Source organism: Toxorhynchites rutilus, chromosome 2 (assembly GCF_029784135.1).
Source record: "Toxorhynchites rutilus septentrionalis strain SRP chromosome 2, ASM2978413v1, whole genome shotgun sequence".
Lineage (NCBI taxonomy): Eukaryota > Metazoa > Arthropoda > Insecta > Diptera > Culicidae > Toxorhynchites > Toxorhynchites rutilus.
Window position 1 is genome coordinate 254,227,344 of NC_073745.1, and position 22,932 is coordinate 254,250,275.

The 22,932-nt window shown below is 36.1% G+C and overlaps 4 protein-coding genes across 5 annotated transcripts in view; 1 reads left to right on the forward strand and 3 right to left on the reverse strand.

The window, feature by feature from the left end:
- Nucleotides 1–3,426, reverse strand: part of LOC129768334 (zinc finger protein 358-like) — a 36,790-nt gene extending 33,364 nt beyond the window's left edge. The window contains exon 1 of the mRNA XM_055769910.1: nt 3,268–3,426. Coding sequence (XP_055625885.1) covers nt 3,268–3,290 — 23 coding nt within the window. The 5' untranslated portion in view covers nt 3,291–3,426. The remainder of the gene's footprint in view (nt 1–3,267) is intronic.
- A 6,591-nt stretch (nt 3,427–10,017) lies between these two features.
- Nucleotides 10,018–18,512, reverse strand: LOC129767899 (oocyte zinc finger protein XlCOF19-like). 2 transcript variants are annotated; one of them, XM_055769168.1, is made up of 10 exons: nt 18,365–18,512; nt 11,837–12,267; nt 11,652–11,738; nt 11,513–11,596; nt 11,405–11,458; nt 11,266–11,349; nt 11,127–11,210; nt 10,988–11,071; nt 10,494–10,577; nt 10,018–10,439 (listed from the first exon to the last, which is right to left on the reverse strand). In XM_055769168.1, exons 1-10 carry the CDS (start codon nt 18,376–18,378, stop codon nt 10,291–10,293), a joined length of 1,155 nt encoding a protein of 384 aa, XP_055625143.1. In that variant the 5' UTR covers nt 18,379–18,512; the 3' UTR covers nt 10,018–10,290. The 2 variants fall into 2 exon arrangements, with proteins under 2 accessions (XP_055625143.1, XP_055625144.1); XM_055769169.1 differs by lacking the exons at nt 11,837–12,267; nt 18,365–18,512 and adding an exon at nt 12,526–14,245.
- LOC129767902 (uncharacterized) lies at nt 14,960–17,573 on the forward strand. The gene is made up of 2 exons (XM_055769171.1): nt 14,960–15,665; nt 16,708–17,573. Exons 1-2 carry the CDS (start codon nt 15,216–15,218, stop codon nt 17,059–17,061), a joined length of 804 nt encoding a protein of 267 aa, XP_055625146.1. The 5' UTR covers nt 14,960–15,215; the 3' UTR covers nt 17,062–17,573.
- On the reverse strand, nt 14,962–17,572 carry LOC129767901 (putative nuclease HARBI1). The gene is made up of 2 exons (XM_055769170.1): nt 17,192–17,572; nt 14,962–16,615 (listed from the first exon to the last, which is right to left on the reverse strand). Exons 1-2 carry the CDS (start codon nt 17,468–17,470, stop codon nt 15,800–15,802), a joined length of 1,095 nt encoding a protein of 364 aa, XP_055625145.1. The 5' UTR covers nt 17,471–17,572; the 3' UTR covers nt 14,962–15,799.
- Nucleotides 18,513–22,932: the final 4,420 nt, after the last annotated feature.

Below are 22,932 nucleotides of genomic sequence, written 5' to 3' on the forward strand. Positions count from 1 at the left end.
TTAAACGGTTTATTTGTGATTAAACATAATAATGTACTAAAAGCTAGAGAAAATAATTAGGCAAGTTGCAGTTAGTAGTTATCACACCTCTCCTTCATTAGTCTAGGGCATTGATAAGACTAAAATAAAATAGTGGGACATATGATGAAATCACTAATTGTGGATAATGAAAATGAATGGATTTTATAATTTAAAAAGTTTTTGTTTACTCATTTTATTTTCTAGTTTTTAGTACATTATCTGTTTCATTAGAATATTTCTCTACAATAAAGGCATTGTACTGTATTCTATCAGTCAAAAAATTTCATTTGATACCGATATTGAGTAGATTGCAGAAAATACATAGTGTGTTCTCCAAGTCAAGTTCGTTGGTTTGATACACATATCTCAATCAACCTTTTTTTTGAGATGATATGGAATCAGCGATTTTGAGCGGAGGCCAAATCGGATTTTTCAAGATAAGCAGTTTTAAAATGACAGCAGTTCCTATCCGGTCAGTTCCTATTGGTCAAATTTCTATTACTGTGGGACAATCCTACAGACATACATACATACATACGAACAGTTCAAGCTAAATAAAACGTTTAATAAAGTATATTGCTATTTTGTGATTGCGGCCATCTTGGATTTTAATTTTTCATGATCTACTGTGATCTACTATTCAAGCCCTTTCATTTGATACCCATATTAATGGTGTTTTGACATAATATGTAGTCCGCCATTTGGTAGAATTTTGATGGATTTGCATTTTTCATAAATAACCGTGTTCTGCTAGTCAATCCCTTTCATTTGATACCCATTGTTACGGGGGTTTCGGAGGTTCTATTCAGCACGCGTTTTTATCAATGTATAGCGAGCTCAAAGCTGTATTTATTAAGAGAAACAATAATTAAACAAGAACTTTACATTATTAGGTTTTACCTACATTTGATCTCCTCGTTTTAAATTCAAAGCACGACAGGATGATTCAATTATTTAACAATTTGGGAATTCAACTTTATTTTGGGTTTTATCTCTACTCCTTTTTTGTGATTAGCAAAGAATGTGTGGTACGAGAGAAGTTTTCAGAATGACAGTGATGACAGCTAGCTGTCAATGATTGTCTGGGTGCGTCATGGAGTGGCACCGTCCGGATGCGCAGGTTCAGATCAAGTCATCAGTGGCGTAGTTTGCTTCCCCCCAACACCCATATTAATGAAGTTTTGGGAAACTATGTAGTCCGCCATTTAGTAGTGGCAGCCATCTTGGATTTGCATTTTTCTTAAATAACTGTATTCTGCTAGTCAAGCCCTTTCATTTGATACCCATATTGATGGGGTTTTGGAAAACCCACATTGATGAGGTTTTGAGGAAGAAAGGGATCCGCCATTTTGTAGCGGCCGCTATCTTGGATTTACAAGATAATGAAATACGCAGTTTTGTAATGACTACAGAGATAAAGGTGTGTTCCAAATTTCAGATCAATCGATCAACAAGAAGGGGGTCAAATTTCTATTAATGTGGGACATGTTACAAACATACAAACAGATTACAGGGCAAGCTAAATAAAACCGTTTAATAACAACGATTCCGCTTAGAAACTATGAGGGTTTTATTTGTTTTTTCAATAATTTTCAAGTCTATAATAATCTTCGCATATTTTCAAATATCTTAAAAATAGAGACATGTAAAGACAATGTAAAGATTTGGCATCCCTGATTCGAGCGCTAAATTCTGTTTTTGACGTTTTGAGGGATGCGAGTGCGAGTAAATTCAAAAAAATTTGTAGTAGCTCGCACGCCGAATCACACATGACACTAACTGGCATGATGTGTTCACACGGTGTGAGTAGCTGTACTGCAGTAACTGACTAGACCGACTCGTATGCTTACTCGCACCGTCTGAACCCGGCTTTACGGTATTCTGCGATGAAAAATTGTCTCGACAACCCTGAACTTATTTTTGTTTTCATAACGATTTTCTCAATAAACTTAAGGCCCATTTATACGTTGCTAGTAGCTGACTTGACAATGAGCAGCTACTGACCCGGTGGACTCGCTTGACAATTGGTTGACTCGCCTTGTCCGTTCACACAGTGTGAGCTGCTGGCGAGAAACTAGATACTACGGCACGGGTTTACCAGGGATGCCAGGCGACTTTTCAAATGTCCATCAAATAGTCAGAAACAGCAATCAGGTCCGAATTTGTCAAATGATTGGTCCAAAATCGACTTCTTTATTGGCAGTTTTCATCTTAGGTTTTCAGTTGAATGTATCATCACACAATTTTATAGCAAAACAAACGCTGATCGTGTTTAAAAATACATACTTTGTGCTGAATTTCTTTGAACTGAAGGTACTATCCGAAAAAGCAGAAAGAGAAAAGGATTCGGGCCAGGAATTAGATGCAAAGAAAAGGAGCAACAAATACAATATTGAAGGAACTCTACGATGAGGATCCCCGAGATTACAGAGCAGTGTTGATAATAACACCTGAACAAGTGAAAAAACTGTTGGATTTAATTGCTCCACGAATACAACGCCAAGATACAGTCATGAGGGATGCTGTACCTGCAAGAGTTAAATTAGAAATGACATTGATGTGCCTTTGTTTTGGAATATCGTTGGGATTGTTGTCGATATTTTTTAGAATCTCGAAAACATCCATAGCTCAGATAATTCCGAAAGGATGTGATGTTATAAATGGTAGTCTAAAAGATTTTTTTTTAATTTTATTTATTTTGTGAAATGAAAATGATAGTCGATTTGCAGGTGCAATAAATACGCTTCAAAAATTTTAATAATGAATGAAAATGTACTTTTTTAAATCGAATATGTATTCTGTTTCTTAGAACAATACTTTTTTTTGTAAGTTGTGATCTGATAATGATTCTATATTAGAGATTCTCAAGAAAACTATCTCAAAAAGAAAGCGTGCCCCGCCAGCGTGCAAAACGAAATAACAATTATTTCGTTTAGAAACTATGAGGGTTTTATTTGTTTTTCCAATAATTTTCAAGTCTATAAATATCTTCACATATTTTCAAATATCTTAAAAATAGAGACATTTCATTACATTTGGCATCACTGATTCGAACGCTAAATTCTGTTTTTGACGTTGTGAAGCATGCAAGTGCGAGTAAATTCAAAAAACTTTGAAGTAGCTCGCACGCCGGATCACACATGACAATAACTGGCATGATGTGTTCACACGGTGTGAGTAGCTGCACTGCAGTAACTGACTAGACCGACTCGTATGCTTACTCGCACCGTCTGAACCCGGCTTTACATATTGTTAATAACAATCGCCATCGTACTCTAGCAGCGAAATTTTGTTCACTCGAATGGAATCAAAGATCAAAACTGCCCAACTATAACACTCAAACGCTAAAATGCTTTTTATATCTGAGGGACAAAACAAGTTGTTTATTTTCCTTTTTTTGTTTATTTCAAGCAGTTCTGTCAGCTTCTATTCGCGTTGACGGCGGAATGGTGTCGACATCTAGATACGATATTAGTTTGTATGAGGCTAACTATTCTCTATCAGATTAGTCGGGTCTAAGACAGTTTTAATTTGTTAAAATATGTATGAAATTTTTTTCTTTGCGTTATTTGCCCACTATAAATACGTTTGTCTGACCCCAGTTTCAATTATTTTCTATGAATTTACAGATATTCTCACCAAAACTTACCATTATAATATAACATTATCTTTAGACACAATTTTTGTATGATATTTTTTCACTACTCGCAAGCAAAAGTGATTTTCATTTACATAGAGTACTAAATTGATTTGGAAAAAATAATTTTCATTCATAATTTTGATTTTAAAAGTGTATTTTTTTCTTCCGCAAATCCATATTATTATGCCTACTCCCCCATTTCGTAATACGAAGCTCAATGCCGTCAACGCGGATTGTTGGCCCGGTAGCAAAGACCATATAACAGATGTATTGCTCTATCGTAACGGTCGTAATTCTATGTACTCTTTCTGTAGTTCTTCGTCTGTGTTTTAAAATTAAGGGCCGTATACCAGACAAGGCGGTATAAGGGTAAGGTGACATTGGCTCGGAGTACGCACGAAAATTTAATTGTACGAATAGAAATAAACAATTTTGTTCGATAGAAGCTGACGAATTCGAACGAAGCAAGAGGGAAGCAATGTAACCACACCAATACAACTCAATGTGGTTGTTTACTTTCACTATTGCATACAATTCGTACGACCATTTTTCTGCATCCAGTGTCACCGCCGCCTAATCAATCAATATCAATTCCAGCTCCTTGATTCCAGAAAACGAGACGAGCAATTTGTCTCGTCTCGTCTCGGCTTCAGTCATTGTCAAGACCAAGGTGTGTATATGCCTAAAGGTGTGACCGTGTCGTCAATAAGTGCGCGTGGGGAAACGGTATAAATATACAGAGAACTGTGGAAAGACATTTGACTGCAAATCACTGGAAAAATATTTCCATCACCAATCGACACCGAGAGTCGATTTGTTCTCTTGAGCTGAAACATAAAATAAGACAGAGTATATTGCAAACCTATCTTTAACTGTAAAAGACTTACCTTTCAACTTTTCAATGCTCTTATTCCCAGCAAACATTAAATCGCATAACAAGCGTATATATAACATCATAAAATTTGGTTGGCATATAATGCGCCTAACTGGCATATGCATGCAAAAGTGGAGGCCATATACATACATGGCAAATGCTTACCGAATTTGTTTGGATGAATATGAAACTTTGACCGGCTATAATAGCGATTATGTTGGAATTGAATTGCGATCTAATATGAATATATTCATGAATTGTCAAAGCACCAAATACGACTTTTGCCTTACTCATATACGATTTATTACAGACATACAAAAAAAATGGCGCAAAATATGTTCGTGAAATGTTTATTATAACCTCTCGAATCGCCATTTTTATATATGAGTATTTATGTTTGTAGAAATAATAATTGTTTGATTGACTTATGTTGGGAGTGGAATATGAATGTTTAAAATGACACAGATTGATGTTGGTGGAAACTGCTCCGATGTGGGTTCGAACTCCGGTCGTCTGGATTATCATCCACCAGCTATCTCGCGCGGCTATCTGAAATTTGATTCAACAGTGGTTAAAACTTTCGAGTGCATCAGCATTTCATTGACATTTCAATATGATGTAATATGATCTTTATTAGGATCTAATATGATTACTGTTTCATGATTTTCTTCAGCATGCAACACGATTTACTACAGTACTGAATCGATTTAAATTATACGCTTATACGACACACAAACTGCATCAGCGTAATATACGCATATGATGCGGATTAAATATATTTTACGACAATATATATCATAAAATTGATGTTTATTATACCGAATTGCGACTTAATTTGATAATGGTATATACAATCGAGTTTCTACATTTTATGCGATTTCAAATATACACGATACATACTTTGATTGATATTATATGCGATTCTGAATTATTCTGATTTCTTGTAAGACTTGGCACGTGCAAAATTATACGATTTAATGTTTGCTGGGTTGCCACCAAAACAATTCCACATACAAAAAGCAAAACAAAATTATGCAAAATGTTGCTGATTGTTTACACACACTGCGGCTGTTAGCCAATATGGCTGAAAGGCCTTTCTCATAAGTCGTGGTACCGGATTCTATATTCTATAGTACCGTATTCTATATTCTATAGAAAATTCAAATTGGATTTTTTTGCAGTTGAGTTTTTAATCAAAGAAAAAGTTCACCAAGAGAAATCGATCAAGTCACTTACACCCCTTGCATTCTAAGTCCCTCATATATCTTTTGATTTCATTGATATTTTTTCTCGAGCATGTGTTTTCATCACTCATACGTTTTATTTATATGGATTTATATTAGTTCACCTAATCAACGGTTTATCAAGAAAAGGTTTAAATCTATATGCATTTATTTCCAATGAAGTAGTTGTTTTGTATTACTTATTTTCGTTCAATATGATGTGAAGACACTTGTTAATATATTCAAAACAGTCATCTGGCATCCCTGGATATGAGTTCAATGTTCACATTTGGTTGTGATGTTTGGAAAAGGCCTATTTGAAGATCTGTGAAATCTTGCAATTACTGAATTGAATTTGATGATTGCAGTTAAAAAAATTATTTGCTTTTGCAATACTACTTCAGCCATGAAACAATTTTTGAAGATAAAGGCGGAACAGAAGAATACCGTTGCTATAAATCAACAAGGTGGACACACATCAAACTAACTAGACGATTCGATAGATTCAGCGAACGCCGGCAAACGGTCATCGAGCCAGACGAGCTACTCGTCTGTTTTTAGTCGAGCTCGGCTTCTGGAATATGAAAGCAAGCGAGACGAGCACTCGTCTGCTCGTCTCGTCTTCTGGAATAGGGCCCTAAGTGTATAAATTTTGCTTGTAGAACGAATTTAACAACTTCTTTATATAGTTCAATTTGTTTTGTTTTGTAAAGCTCAACTACACAGTTGAGTTTGATTTCAAAACTGAATTCGAGCTCGAGCTGGCAATGCTGCCCGTAACAATCCCCTTTATTCCGCGCGGCAAATGAAGTGAGATGACTTAAGTCACGGTGTTCCCGTGGGTGAAAGGTGCGACTATAGTTTGTCACTAGGTGAGATTGGAAGTCGTGTCCTCATATGTTATCGACTCCGGTATCAAATAGGAACTGAAAAGAAAGGTAATTTCCACAATAAAGCGAGAAACTTTGCTGTCTCACGTCATTCGCCGCGTGGAATAAAGGGGGGGAAAACCCGCATCGTTTTTCGTCATCTTCGTCCTCCATCCGTAGCGCTTTGCATGGTGAATCGGACGGTCATACCTTAGTGTTTCACTAGAGAGTTTACAGAAATACTTTCCCGCCATAACCGGATGCAAGATTTTTCCAAGGCCTCAAAACGGTCCTAAATATAATTTGTTTTTCACAGTAACAGTACGTATGAGACTAGGAAGCTGATTTGGTTGGATTGGTCGCTTGCACTGGCAGTTCTCACTGTCCCTTGCGTTTCTCGCTGTTTTCCATCCAATTTTCTGCATCCCGGTTGATGCGCTTGCTGACGTCAGCCTTTTCTTTAGCCCATATCTGGATAGAAGGTCGAAGGATGATTTTTCATTTCGCTGACTTGCAACCGCCGCTTGTGGCTTCGCTGTTGGCGGTGACAGTTTATTGCGGTGGCCACTTCTCCAGGCCTTTCTGCTGCTTTTTTCGGACTCTACCTATTACGTGATGGTGCTTTGCCACTGCCTGAAACCGCTCGCCCACTGCCCCTGCCGTTGAGTGGTGTTTTTCAGGGGGATCTTCCCTTGTTTTTCGGTAAGCTTGATGCCACATACAATATCTTTGCGGTAATGAAGGTGTTCAGAATAATATTTTTTGTTGTAAATTAAGATATCTCAACGAGTGTAACCACATCTGCTTCGCAAATTTCAATACAAGAGCTTTCCAATTTATGTTAACCATTTCCCAGATCGAGTTGGTGAAAAACACACCCTAGATCTTCACCTTTTCTGCTGTGAGCAGCCACGGTACGTTCAATGGATCCCAATCTGAACCCGACGTTAATTGCAACAGTTTTTAGCTTGTTGAGTATTGCTCCGGCAGCGTGTTCGAAATCATCAAAAAGTTCATTGATACTCTCAATTGTATTTGCATTGGTGACTAGCACAGATATGTCGTCTGCACAGGCCACCACAAGATCGGAACCGAGTTGTTGCTCTAGTTGTTTCAGGAGCGGGTTGAGGTATATGGGGAAGAGCAACATCGACACCGGATCTCCTTAGTACATTTATACTCGCTTGCCTTTGTGCAGATTGGAATATGTTTCCCTAACACGTACTTCTAAACTGAGGAACTAGGGAAAATCGTCATTTCAGATACTAGAGGAGAATGAACTTTAAAGTTTGAAGCATCTGTAGTATAAAAAGTATAAGTTGAAGTTGTACCTCTGTACCCGCTTGTTTTTTTTGACGTAGAACTACGTCTTTCATTAAGGGTGCCAAATCAGAAAACAGGTCACGTTTTTATGAAATAAAGTTAACGTTAATAACTGTTTTTGCCGCGAACGGATTTTGACGATTTACATACTAAACGAATCGGAAATCCTGTAAGATTTGTTTAATATGTTATACATTAGAATCCCCTGGTTTGTAAATGGTTAAAATTCATGAAAACTTTAAGCGTTTCCATTTTCCCATACATTTGTTCTGTCCATTTGTGTGCTTTCCCGAACAGAGCTGTCAATAACGAGCAACTTATCGACGACCAACGGAGGGGAAATCGTAGGATTAAAAGTCTCCGTGAACAAAAGAAAAGTAGAAGAATGAAGGGGAATACTTGCCTAGAGTATAAACAGTGGATCTCGCTGAGGCAAACTGTCATTCGGCATTGGACTGTTGAGCAATGCAGTTCTCTTTGCTTTCGCTGCGCTTCGATCTAAGATTGGACCCCACCAGTGGTAATCCAACTTGGATATCGTCGTTTGGTTTTTCTATTCCTTTTTCGCGTTATTCGTATCGTGTGTTTTCCTTTCCGCGTCAAAAATTGGACGCTTCGCGTAGTGTGTGATGAGCAAGAAGAAGAGGAAGACAGGCTCGAACCCTGCAAAAAACGAACACATTGCCAGGGGCAATAAAATTTCGAGGCAAGCGTCATCTGATGATGCACGCGATGTTGGTGCAGTGAAAAGCGCTCGCACTGAAACGAGCCTTCGCGAGTGTGACGCCGCATCGAACAACAGCGAAGTAGGCGATTCGGCGCGTCGGTCGAAAATGCAAACGCCGTTACCCAGGCAGCTACCAAAATCATTAACATTGTTTGTTTTCTGTCATCATAAGGGCTTTGTTGGTGCCTTTGAGAATGTATCAATGCATTAAACTGACGTTATGGCGAAGCAGGCGTTAAGGTTGGGCGCCAAACAATTGTTTGGGGAATACCAAGCATCTTGAATGTCTTACTGGAATGTTATAAGTTATTTAGGTTCGCGTGCTAATCGCAAACCTGCCTTCAACTAGGATTGAATTTGCGCTAATATTGATCATAATGAAACATTGCTACTGTTTTCGAGGTTGTTATGTTTATTTCGCGTGTTCAGTCACCAAGGAAGTAAATGTCGTTATTGAATTTTATATGTGATTAGGTTTCGCTTGCCAGTAGCAAAACTTCCTCCACTAAGGTGTGCTTCTCTCGAGCATGAGAAAGTAATGCAATTTTTTTCAAGGCCAGTAATATTAACAGGAGCGTTTCTTTTGAGAATAGCGCAAAATGATGAGAAGTGTTTATATTTCTAGTAGTTTCAAGCCACCAATGCATGGCTCTGTATGCATGCTATGGCGAACGCTTGTTTGGCACTTGGTTTACGTTGTACGAACGATGCCTAGAGGTTCGATTTCTTTGAGGCAATACTAAATAACATGTAGCATGATATTTGATACATGCAAGTGTTGTCATTGTTGTTGTTTCCATGCGGTGCCAAAGATATATTGATGCAGTTATGAGATGTGGAATATTGGTGCTGGTGCAACATATATTTAATCGACTGTAACCGAGTCTATCTCAATTGCGAAAAAGGCCACCGGAATAGCGTTCGAGATAAATTTTCAATGCATTGACATGAAATAAATTGCGACATACGATTAGCTAGTGTATTGTTTTGCGAGGGCAAGAATGAATCATCAATCAATTACCGTCAACTGATTCTACAATGAAAAAAACAATTTCAGAGATTATTCTACTAAGCAGTTGCTTCTAAAATTTCACAGCATTATACAATAATATCCGAAGGTATAAATGAACAACTTATATAAAATTACAGCGTAGTTCTACGTCAACAATGCGGTCGTATCTTGGACACAACCTCTTATAATTTTTTGTATTCCAGAATATTTGTCTAACACGGATTACAAAAGCGGGTACGACCACAACGCTTTGGCTTGGTTATTCAAGACTCCATTGGATTGCATTTTGGCAATACACCCAGGTTTTTTTACACGTTTTTTTGCGCTGTTCTTTTTTACAAAGTTTTTATACATGTGTACATGAATTGGTGTTACATGGAATTTGTTCAAATTCTTTACTTACAAATTGTTTCATTCAATCAATAATTTTATCAATACAAACAAATGATTACCAAGCCAACGGTAATCACACGTCAACCTTGCGTTCATATCATAGATACAACCCACCCATTTTTTCGCTCTCGTATCGTTAGTTGAACCGTTTTTTTTGCGAATCCCAGGTGCCTTATTATACAATCGCAATCAAAGATAAAGGGATTCATCAGCATTCAGTCATCTCTTTCTTTACAGTCACCAGTGATTTCTGCCCTGATACGCCTGTACCATTACGATGTGTCTTCAGGTGTTTTTTAAGAGCTGAAGATTTCATGAACGCTTTGTCGCAATACGGACATGGATAGGGACGTTCGCCTGCAAATAAGTTACGCTGTCGAGTTATTCATGGTAGTAAAACATTTTACCTACCCGTATGATTTCGAATGTGGCATTTAAGTGATGTGCAATCCTTAAAAGCTTTCGGACAATGAGGACAAGAATAGGGACGTTCACCTGCAATCAAATGGCAATACTGAATGGTTCACTATTAAATAAAATCATTGTTTATCAACCCGTATGAACTCAAATGTGCGATTTGAGCACTGAACCTTTCGCTAACGCTTTCAGGCAATGTGGGCAAGAATAGGGACGTTCGCCTACAAATAAAAGACTCTGCTGAATAGATCATTGTTGTTTCAAACAATACCATTAAAATGGTGAACAACTGTCAAATTAAAAATAAGGAACTTTTGCTCAACAGTATGATTTTAAATCCAAAAGCTGAACCAAAGATGTAAAGCCCAGACTGTGTCACTTGAACTGTAAAATATGTATGCAAATAGCAAAACATCTGAATAAAAATGCATTTAAGTTGTAAAAAAAAAAAAAAAATAGATCATTGTAGTAAAACATTTTTTACCAACCTGTATGCAATCGAATGTGTCTTTGGAGATCTGTATGAGTTCTAAACGTTTTCGGACAAGGTGGACAAGAATAAGGACGTTCACCTGCAAAGGAATTATCATGCTGAATAGTCCATTATAGCAAAATATGTTCACCAACCTGTATGGACTCGAATGTGATGTTTGAGCGCATTAGAATACTTGAACGTTTTCGGACACTGCAGACAAGAATATGGACGTTCACCTGTAAAAGAATGATCCTGCTAATAGTTCATTATAATGAAAATATTTTTACCAACCTGTATGAACTCGAATGTGACGTCGAAAATGACAGGAATCTTTGAACGCTTTTGGACAATGTGGACAAGAATAAGGACGTTCACCTGTAAAGGAGTGTCATTGCTGAATAGTTCATTATAATAAAACATATTAGTCAACCTGTATGAACCTTGTACGCTTTCGGACACTCCAGACAAGAATAAGGACGTTCACCTGCGAAAAATGATCCTGCTGATTAGTTCATTGTAGTAAAACATATTCACCAACCTGTATGAACTCGAATGTGACTTTGAAGAGAATGAGTATTCTTGAACGCTTTTGGACAATGTGGACAAGCATAACGAGGTTGACCTACAAAGTAATGATCTTGTTGAATGATTCATCGGATAGAACTTTTTTAACCAACCCGTGTGAGTTCGAAGATGCAATATGAGACCGTGTTTTGAGCGAACTGTTTTTTTTTTGCATTTTTCACATTCTAACGATTTTGTTTCTGAAACAAATTGTCAGTAAATATTTACATAAAATAATTTTTACATTTAAAATTAACTGAAGGTGAGTGAGCTTTCTTCTGCAAAATATCCAAATTACTTTTTCTTTGTGTATCCGTTCTAGCAACTGGAATCGGTGATATATTGTCGCTTTCTTCGTTCATTTCGCTGATAAAGAATACCTCTTCGTTTTTTCCGATGATTGGTAATTCAGCTTCCTGTTCAGTTGGGTCTGTATCAAAAATGCTATCGCTATTCGACAATTCGTGATCATCAATCATTAACTCTGGTTCCATCTTGATGTAATTTGGTTTGGCACTGGACAAAATTTGGAAACATCTCTCGGGAATATTCTGGTTGTGTATGAACTCTAGCCGGCATTTGCCGCACGTAGGATAAGAGCTTAACTGGGAAGTGGAATTGCTTAACTTGTGCAGGATAGTTTTCAATTTCTGCTCTCGATGGAGAGAAGGGACTAGCACGTGATGAAATTCCTCATCGCACATATCAGAGCAAAAGCTGCATAGATCACTGTTGAAATGTAATGTGGCGAAACATCAGTATCTTTGAGGATATTTAAGATTCATCAATTGAGAAGCAATTGTCAATTAATAGTTCCCTAAGCATGTAAGTATAAGGTACGTATAAATCACAGAATGTCTTTTTGTTTTATGAACGAAAGTAGAACAGTAATCGACATACGAGGATTTATCGTAATGTCTCGAAATCGCTTACGATGATCACTTCAACTATTTAAATATATTGATATATCATGGCATGGGAAATTACCGGCATTCATTTATGTTATGAGTCACAGGATTTTACAAAATAATGTTATATTTGTTCAACATTTGTAAATTTCTTCATTGTGCCGTGATTTGAAGTCCAAACATTTTTTTAATCATGATTTGAATTCCGGACACTTTTGCTTTAAATTTCGAACACATTCTGTCAGCAGCATTTCTTTGAGAGAAATTAGTTATTGATTTTTGTAGCGGTTGATATTTCATTGTTATTTTATGACTATTATTTTATGAACACTCATGCAACTCCTTCACTAAGAAATTTAATCGTTAACTTTTGATCCGTCCGGGTTTGAAATCATCTTCAGAATGTGCTTCGTTAATCCGGACATGGGTTTGTGAAACACAAATATTTGTTTCGATTTCTGATGTCAAACTTGACACTGTACTAAATTGATGCAATAGTAGCTATCAGATATTCAATATCATATGTTTTGTTTTTTCGAACACCTTTTTCGTCACTGACTCAAATTTCGAAATTTGGAACACTATTTGAATACTTATTTCATAAAAGCATAAAAGATCCTTTGTTCATCCATTTACAGTAAATTCTTACTTTTTCTAGCACTTAACATTAAAACAGCAAACAAAATAGCTAAAACAATTACAACAATTGAAAAATTTACGATGCCTGTTTTTTACGAAATTTGTTAACACAAAAATTTTATCCCGGCTTTTGACAGTTACTTTTTAAGCAAATGATGATAAAATGGAGCCTGTGCCCCAAATATTGTAAGGATTTTCAGTATTCAATTATTTATAACATTGAAGCCTAGTAAATTTACATTTTAGAAAAATTGGTGGGTTGTATCTATGATATAACCCCAACATTGACGGGCAACTACCGTTGGCTTAGTAATCATTTGTTTGTATTGATTCAATTATTGATTGAATAAAACAATTTTCAAATTTGGAATTCAACATATTTGCTTTGTAAGTGAATAATTTGAACAAATGCCATGTAACAGCAAAAGATTATGTTCTTCGTTACAAGAAAATTGGACGACAGCATTTTGCCCAATCATCAAACGGTATGCGTACACCCAAAATTAATTTTTAGCACATGTTCTAGCATCCCGATTTATCACATTATATGAGCTGAAAGATAACATAAAATGTTCTACTCCCCAATACATGTATATCATTTGTATAATATATATGCTAGAGCCAATATGAGGGAGCGAAACAGGAGACACATTTAAATGAAAGCATATGAAAGCTTTTCGTATAGTTTGCCAAATACACGGCCCAGACAGAGAAAGATATATTCTCGTTCATGTTCTTCTTTATCGTCTTAGAAAACACCTTCCAACTTCATTTTATGATGAGGTGTAATATTATCACGCTTCTTTATAATAGCGCTGGTAGCTATATGGATAGCGTGGTCGTGCAAAGTAACTTTGCATTCCAGCCGGCCTTGGTTCGATCCCCATTGACGTCGTATAGACTTTTTTTTGCACAATCCCAAATGAAAAGAGAAAAGAAAACAGAAAGAGATGTCTGCTCGCATACATACAAACCATTTTTAAGCTTTTAAAATAGCTCATTATTTCCGCATTTGACTCTCATGAACAGGAAATGGCATCTTTTCTGCCAAAGATGACATGTTTTCTGCCAACGCTAGTTTGGTTGTAGAAATTCAGTGAGCAGAAGATATAAAGGCATACCTTTCACTGCGGTTTTCAATAACCGAACCTAAGCGTTGTGTTGGTACCCGCTTCTGCAGTCCGTATGTTTTTTTTGCACTCCGGAATGTGTGTCTAATTCCGGAGTGCAAAAAAAACATGCGGATACAGAAGTACCACCCGGCTTGCATGAATCAACAACTTCAACTTCTACTTTTTATACTATATAAGTTTTAAACTTCAAAGTTCATTCGCCTCTAGTATCTGAAATGACGATTTTCCCAGGCTCCTCAGTTTAGACGTAGGTTTTAGGGAAACACATTCCGGTGGAACAAAAGTACCCCCTACTTGCATGTATTTGTAATGCCGATTTCCCCAGGCTCCTTAATTTTGACGTCTGTGTTGAGGAAACCGTAAATCGGGCCAATCAAAACGTGGCAGTTACTGCGTTTAGATAACGCTTGACATTTTACAGTTATTCAATTGTTTATCTTATGGAAAATAACATTTTATCGTGATAGATGCGTAGAAACATTTTCTACCAATTCATGCAAACATCTTTCCGCCCTATTAAGAATGTTGGAGTTTTAAGCATTCGAAATCTTTCATTTTTTCCTGCATGTTCTGTGTTTGGGTTTTCATTTCCTCCATATATTCCGGTTAGATGCAGTCCCACGCCAAAATGAAGTGTTCGAAATTTTAGACAAAACGGTTTAGTATGTTACCTCTAATTGGACATACCGAGGCACCACTCAGCGTCGTATAAAGCGGCCCATACATCTACAATATTATTGCACAACACAGGAGGTTGTGAAATAAAATTGAACGTTTGTTTCTGATATTGAAGTGTTGTACAATATATTGTATGATATCAAAAAAATTAGATATTTATTGTGCAACGCTCATAATATTGCATGGTCTACGGGCGACGTTGTGCAATTGGTGTCAATGAATGTTAAAGTTTATGTTTACATTTGCATCGTCTAGAGTGTAAAGTGAGTGTTCTCATAAAAAACTTCACGGACTTTTTTTCGAGGACGTGTGAGTCGCGATGGCCGTCAAAAACGCCGACAGGCAATTTATTCTCGAGTTTATCGAGGTTTACCGTTCACTCCCGGCATTATGGGACATCAAGTGCAAGGATTACACAAACCGTCTAAAGAAAATTGAACAGTATGACGTGCTGATAGAGAAATACAGAGAAAATGCTCCCGATGCCGACAAACAAGATGTTATAAAAAAAATTAATTCTTTGCGGACCAACTTCCGGAAAGAGCTGAAGAGGATTCGAGACGCAGAAAAAAGTGGTGCAGGTGCAGAGGAAGTTGAACCCACGCTGTGGTATTTCGAACAAATGAGATTTCTTCAGAACCAGGAAACACCAACCGCTTCAATCAGTTCGATGAACCCGGTTCTAGATTCTGGACACACTTATTGTGAAGATGCAGGGATCGAGGTCATTGACAATATAAATTATGGAGGAGCTTCTACAGAGATCAATGTAAGTCCTTTATTTTTATTTTGTATCCATTTTTAATTATAGTTACATGGTATCGTGAATAAGAATCATACAATGAATTACAATAAAAATCATCTTGTTATAAAAGTGGGTGTTACGGGAAAAACCACTTCACTTCATGAAACTGCTTTCAATTGCCATGATAATTGTCCTTCATTGTTGAAGTAATGACAATAGGTGTCTCTCACAATCTTTGCACTTGATGGTGCATTTCTGGACACAGTAGCCTGAAGAGGTGTTCCTTCATTCGCAACCGTTTTTCTCCATGATCCTCTTGTGAGAGTTCCGGATTGTAAATCTTCATCATCTACATCACTCCTAGTAATGTAGGTTCGTGGTTGTCGTTTTCGTATATAGTTATGTAAATAACAACAAGTCATAACTAGAATTTCAGCCTTTTCAGGGGACAGTGATATTTGTTTCTGAAATAAGCCGAACCTACTGACCAAAATACCAAAGGCATTTTCTACAACACGACGTGCACGGCTTAATCGATAGTTGAAATTTCTTTTATCCAATGACAATTCTGCTAGAGGGTAGGGTTTCATGAAATTGTCCGTCATCGCAAAAGCATCGTCGCCCAACAAAACAAATGGCAGCCGTTTCTCACTGTTCGGTAATTGTGAAGCTTCCGGGATTTTAATTAATTTGTTAGAGAATGCTCTTCCAAATTCTGTGTAATTGAAGACACCGCCGTCCGATATTCTTCCATTGATTCCCACGTCGACCATGATAAACTCATAATTAGCATTCACTACTGCCATCATCACAATACTGCAAAATTTCTTGTAGTTGAAGTAAAGTGATCCAGAGCCATGAGGTTTCTTTATCGCAACATGTTTACCATCTACCGCTCCCAAGCAGTTCGGAAAATTCCACCGGTCATTGAAGTCTCGTGCGATTTCTTTCCACTCTTCTTCTGTTGTTGGTAGCTAAAATAAATCAATTGAACAGATATGTTGTATTAAATATAAAAAAACAGGAATTATTATTAATAATTAATGTATTATTCATGTTTTTGCAGACTCAACTTGGACCACTCAAGAAGAGAAAGAAAACAGGAAATATAACAGATGAGCTGATGGAACTGGCTTGCAAACGCCTCCAAAAATCACCTGACGATCACGATACAATAGCTGCAGCTTGGGGAGTAGAACTTAAAAAAATGGAGCCCATTCAGCAGATGTTAGCGAAGAAGTTCATCAATGAAATATTATTCGAGGGACAAATGGGAACATTACACCGTGACTCGGTGGTTATCAATAACCCCCCACGATCGTTCACTCCAGTCAATGTTGAATATATCTCATCACCCAGCCACCAATACCTAGAAGTTGATGAGCAGAACACGAAACCCCATTTTGTTACTTTTCAATAAATATAAAAATTATAAGAAGTCGTATATGTCATATAAGTTTTCATAAAATTCTTTATTATTATTATTTTTTTCAATAATGCATTGTTACATAATAATTGTTACATAGATATGTATATGAAAAGGAGCTTACCTTTATGTATTCCTTGAGGCTGTTAATCAGAGCCGCGCAGGTTTCTATAACAATGTGGCCAATTGATTGCGGTGAAACGGCAGCAGAAAACTTAAGATCTTCGAATGTATTTCCTGTTGCGAGGTACCGTAAAGTTATCGATAAACGTTGACTTACAGGAATAGCATCTCGCATAATAGTATCCTTTCTCTCAATCTGAGGAGCAACCAAAGCCAGGAGTTCATCAAACATTCCAGCATCCATTCGGATAAAGTTTCGAAAGTCATTCGGCTCAGTCATTCTGAGCTCATTAAATAACACTTCATAAGTGTACTTCTCTCTGTTCAGCAACCACTGTTTGGCCCATTTCCGATGTTTTCGTTGCTTCTTTTTTTTTAAACTATTGCTCACTGCGATCAACATCGGTATCACAGCTAATATCGGTATCACTCAACATATTTCTAATTTAACATAAGACCTGTGTATAGAAGGGACAATTCCGAAACCTGTTTTCCTATCAAACTTGGAACAGGCGGTATATAAACAAACAGACTTCTCATACCAATTGGACAGGGTTGCCAATAATACACGGAAATGAAATTCTACTAAATGTACTTACGGTACATACAGTTGAAGAAGTTTGATGACAAGAAATAACAGAAAAATACAATTTGTTGGAAAATATGTAATATTTTTGTATTACACCAACAAAATCTCACTATTCAGAGAATATTTGTTTCGAAGAACATATTTTACTGGTGAGCGGCAATAGTCTTCAGAAAGTTAATATTATTTGGAAGCTATGACATCTTGTGCTGTTCGGCATCCCTGTATTTTCCTCTCTGCCAGTTGTCAGGTTCAAACAAGTGCTAGTGATAAAATATTGAACGTCAGTAGCCACCCTTGTGCAATATTTAGCACAAACTTCAATATCATCTCCAAAAGATTCAATTCCATTGCACAAATATGACTGTGGCGCAATAATATTGTACGTTTGTGGACAATCTTCAATAATAATGTCAATAAATTCGTACAATAGTATTGTGCGTGTATGGGGCGCTTAAGAGGCGATTTTGACCAGTAATTGGACATTCGCGATGGCAGTGGTACAGTGTCGACTTTCAATCTGGGGCCATAATTTGGATCCCAAACTCGATGTTTACAAAAATGTCCAATTATTCGCGTCGCACTTACATAAAAATCGCCATCTCAATCGCCAAATTTGTTTATTCGAATGGGATCAAATATCAAAACTGCCTAATTATAACATTGAAACGCTGAAATGCTTGTGGGCAAAACAGTAAGCTATTTGTTATGTTTTTCTTATTTATTTGGAGCTGTCAGTCTTGTCAACTTCTATTGTTGGCCCGGTTGCAAAGACCATATAGCCAGTTGCAGATATATCGCTCTATCGTAACGCTCGTAACTCAATGCATCTTCTCCAGTTTTTTGTCTGTGTTTTAACTCTCCTGTACTCGCGCTCAAAATCGTAACTCGTATACCGTTCTGAATCATATTTCGGACTACATCATATTTTGGACAGTTTGTTCTAATATTTCGAAATACTTAATACACTGATAATATAACTATAAACTTAATATCAAATTGCTTCTTCAGAGCAATCCCTTGGTTTCACTAACATTTCATATGAGAACTACATTTGAATTATAACATAATCGGCAAAAATCTATCAACACTACTCACTATCATTTGTGTTTGACGTTTGCTTAGCGTGAGCACGTAGTAAATTCTACGTTCATCAACATTTAAATTTCTCCCATGTTTCATCAGTTCTCATCATCGTTAACAGTTTACTGTGATTGTTTGTGTTTACTGTATTGTTGAAAATAGAGTGTCCGAAATTTGAATTCAATCTGTCCGAAGTTTGATTTTTGTTCGCTTCATTTGAATAGCATTTTATTCGATGATTTTTTTATGTTTTCAATCAAATAGGTACCAAAGGAGAAAGATTAAAAGCATATTGAACTAATTTATTAAAAATATCAACCGAATAATACCTGTGCATAAAGTTTAGACCTGTTTTCTGCATCATATGCCTTAAGCTATTGTGTGTTCATGGTAAATTGATATTTATTTGAAGAAGAGGGAATGAATAAAATAAACTTCAGAAAATATGTTTTCTTCATCTTCATTCAGTTTTAATAGTCATCTAATCCTAAACTATCTCAAAACAGAGTAATTTTTGATACTCCAACACAAACAACGAAATTCGACCTTTTGTTATTAATTAAATGTAAGCAACTGAATATAATTCATGAAAAGCTGTAAAATAACATAAAAACGTATTAATCGATTGTGGTTTTATTGCACAATGGTCCATGAGATGCATTTAAGTGGAAATTAGCGTTTAGAGATCAACATTTATTCTCTAGATAAAAACTGTCTTAGAAAAAGTTGTTACAAATGATAAAGCGACCATTTTTATATCATCAAAAATAGGGTGACTTAAATTATCGATGAAATAAGAATTATAACTTTCTTATCTTCATAGATAGAGATGAACATAGTTCGACAATGTTGTAGCTCCAGTTATTTTAAACCACTTTGTAGAACAAAGCTTTTTTCCATCTTTTAATATAATCGATTTAGCGCTTTTTTTCTAAGTAGCATTAGGGTGACCATGAAAAAACGGTTTTTTTGCTTTAACTTTTATATTCCAAATTTCACATCAAAACTGAACCCGACGAACTTTTTGATGGGACATAAAAAGATGATATACAAATATTTGTAGGAACTTCCTGCGACTTGTTTTCATGTCGATATTGTTCAGTCTATATACTATAAAAAAATATTCCCGGAACTGTAACTGTAAAAAATAACCATAAACCACCGATTAGTTTATAGTTTACAGTTCACAATTCTTCCACAAGTGCAATTCCTTCACAGGTGTGACCACTCTAGGAAAGTCAAACATTTGTATTTTGCTTTTGCACGTATGAATCTAACGACGAATATATCGATAAATAATATACAGTCAATCGCACTACTTCACGATACTTTCCTTTCATTTTGGTTTTATATATATTTGATTATTTATATATTTTGAATACATTGATTCTTTTGATGCATATTAATTACTCACACATTTAACTAGCTGTACGTGCAATAAAATTCCGCGAAAAGTTTACTGCTAATTGTTTCCTAAAAATTGAAAACAATCTCTATTCTAGGTATCGCAAAATTGAGTGTACACCTTAAATTTCTTCGAACAATGGGTAATTTACATTAAATCGTATAATTTTGCACGTACCAAGTCTTACAAGAAATCCGAATAAATCATAATCCTATATAATATCAATCAAAGTATGTATCGTGTATATTTGAAATCGCATAAAATGTAAAAACTCGATTTTATATACCATTATCAAATTAAGTCGCAATTCGGTATAATAAACATAAATTTTATGATGTACATTGTCGTAAAATATATTTAATCCGCATCATATGCGTATATTACGCTGATGCAGTTTGTGTGTCATATAAGCGTATAATTTAAATCGATTAAGTATTGTAGTAAATCGTGTTGCATGCTGAAGAAAATCATGAAACAGTAAATCATATTAGATCCTAATAAAGAACATATTACATCATATTGAAATGTCGATGAAATGCTGATGCACTTGAAAGTTTTAACCGCTGTTGAATTAAATTTCAGATAGCCGCGCGAGATTGCTGGTGGATGATAACACAGACGACCGGAGTTCGAACCCACATCGGAGCCATTTTCATCAAACATCAATCTGTGCCATTTTAAACATACATATTCCACTCCCAACACAAGTCAGTCAAACAATTATTATTTCTACAAACATAAATACTCATATATAAAAATGGCGGTTCGTGAGGCTATAATAAACATTTCACGAAAATATTCTGCGCCATTTGTTTTTTTTTGTATGTCTGTAATAAATCGTATATGAGTATGGCAAAAGTCGTATTTGGTGCTTTGACAATTCATGAATATATTCATATTAAATCGCAATTCAATTCCAACATAATCGCTATTATAGCCGGTCAAAGCTGCATATTTATCCAAACAAATTCGGTAAGCATTTGCCATGTATGTATATGGCCTCCACTTTTGCATGCATATGCCAGTTAGGCACATTATATGCCAACCAAATTTTAGGGCATATGATGTTATATATACGCTTGTTATGCGATTTAATGTTTGCTGGGTAGCCTTCCCCGCAAACATTAAATCGTATAACTTTTGCACAAGCTAGGTCGCATATAAATTCGTATCAAATTACAATCGTATGAAATACCAATCAAAGGATGCATCATGTGTATCCGAAATCGTATAAAATGCAAAAACACGATTTTCTATATTATTAATGGATTAGATCGCATATCGGTGTAACGATCATCGTAGTATCGCGATATGCAGTATTAAATACGCACATTCTATTCATTTTAAATAGAATTGTCGGTTCAAATCGCATATCAGCGTAAAAAGCATCGTATATCGCTGTTTAAAGCCGTATAAAATATGGCATATACGTATATCCCCAGCAAACATTAAATCGCATAACAAGCGTATATATAACATCATATGCCCTAAAATTTGGTTGGCATATAATGCGCCTAACTGGCATATGCATGCAAAAGTGGAGGCCATATACATACATGGCAAATGCTTACCAAATTTGTTTGGATGAATATGCAACTTTGACCGGCTATAATAGCGATTATGTATACGATTTATTACAGACATAGGAAAAAAAAACTAATGGCGCAAAATAGTTTAGTGAAATGTTTATTATAACCTCACGAATCGCCATTTTTATATATGAGTATTTATGTTCGTAGAAATAATAATTGATTGATTGACTTATGTTGGGAGTGGAATATGAATGTTTAAAATGACACAGATTGATGTTTGGTGGAAACTGCTCCGATGTGGGTTCGAACTCCGGTCGTCTGGATTATCATCCACCAGCTATCTCGCGCGGCCACCTGAAATTTAATTCAACAGCGGTTAACTTCCGAGTGCATCAGCATTTCATTGACATTTCAATATGATGTAATATGTTCTTTATTAGGATCTAATATGATTTACTGTTTCATGATTTTCTTCAGCATGCAACACGATTTACTACAGTACTGAATCGATTTAAATTATACGCTTATACGACACATAAACTGCATCAGCGTAATATACGCATATGATGCGGATTAATTATATTTTACGACAATATACATCATAAAATTGATGTTTATTATACCGAATTGCGACTTAATTTGATAATGGTATATAAAATCGAGTTTTTACATTTTATACGATTTCAAATATACACGATACATACTTTGATTGATATTATATGCGATTCTGATTTATTTGGATTTCTTGTAAGACTTGGCACGTGCAAAATTATACGATTTAATGTTTGCTGGGTCGCTTCCACTTTTGCGTATATATGCTAGTTATATGCATCATATATCATCCAAATGTGTCTTGGATGTATGTATAAATGTTTTCAATAGGGGTCAAGTCGATTAACGACTTCATACCCATTAGAAGATAAATTTGTTTAACATCACGTATCTGGAGAATATATTGAAGACGATTCTTATCGTCACGCTGTGGTTTAGCGTCCTTGAATTTATCACCGATCACACCTTTGATCGATTTCGAGACCAAAAAAAAGGGTTGGGTGGAAGAAGGTTATCCTCAGTTGCTCTTGGCAATAAAATTTGTAAGTTTCCTCCGAAGGGATTAGCACATCTGGGGGAAGTGC

Excerpts from the sequence above, each read along its gene's own strand:
- LOC129767901 (XM_055769170.1), bottom strand. The coding sequence starts at position 17,470 with ATGACTGAGCCGAATGACTTTCGAAACTTTATCCGAATGGATGCTGGA. Across the intron at positions 16,616-17,191 it reads GCCTCAAGGAATACATAAAG|CTACCAACAACAGAAGAAGA; the intron begins GTAAGCTCCTTT and ends GATTTATTTTAG.
- LOC129767902 (XM_055769171.1), top strand. The coding sequence starts at position 15,216 with ATGGCCGTCAAAAACGCCGACAGGCAATTTATTCTCGAGTTTATCGAG. Across the intron at positions 15,666-16,707 it reads GAGCTTCTACAGAGATCAAT|ACTCAACTTGGACCACTCAA; the intron begins GTAAGTCCTTTA and ends ATGTTTTTGCAG.
- LOC129767899 (XM_055769168.1), bottom strand. Across the intron at positions 11,597-11,651 it reads GCATCTTCGAACTCACACGG|GTCAACCTCGTTATGCTTGT; the intron begins GTTGGTTAAAAA and ends ATTACTTTGTAG. Across the intron at positions 11,459-11,512 it reads TCACATTCGAGTTCATACAG|GTGAACGTCCTTATTCTTGT; the intron begins GTTGGTGAATAT and ends CATTTTTCGCAG.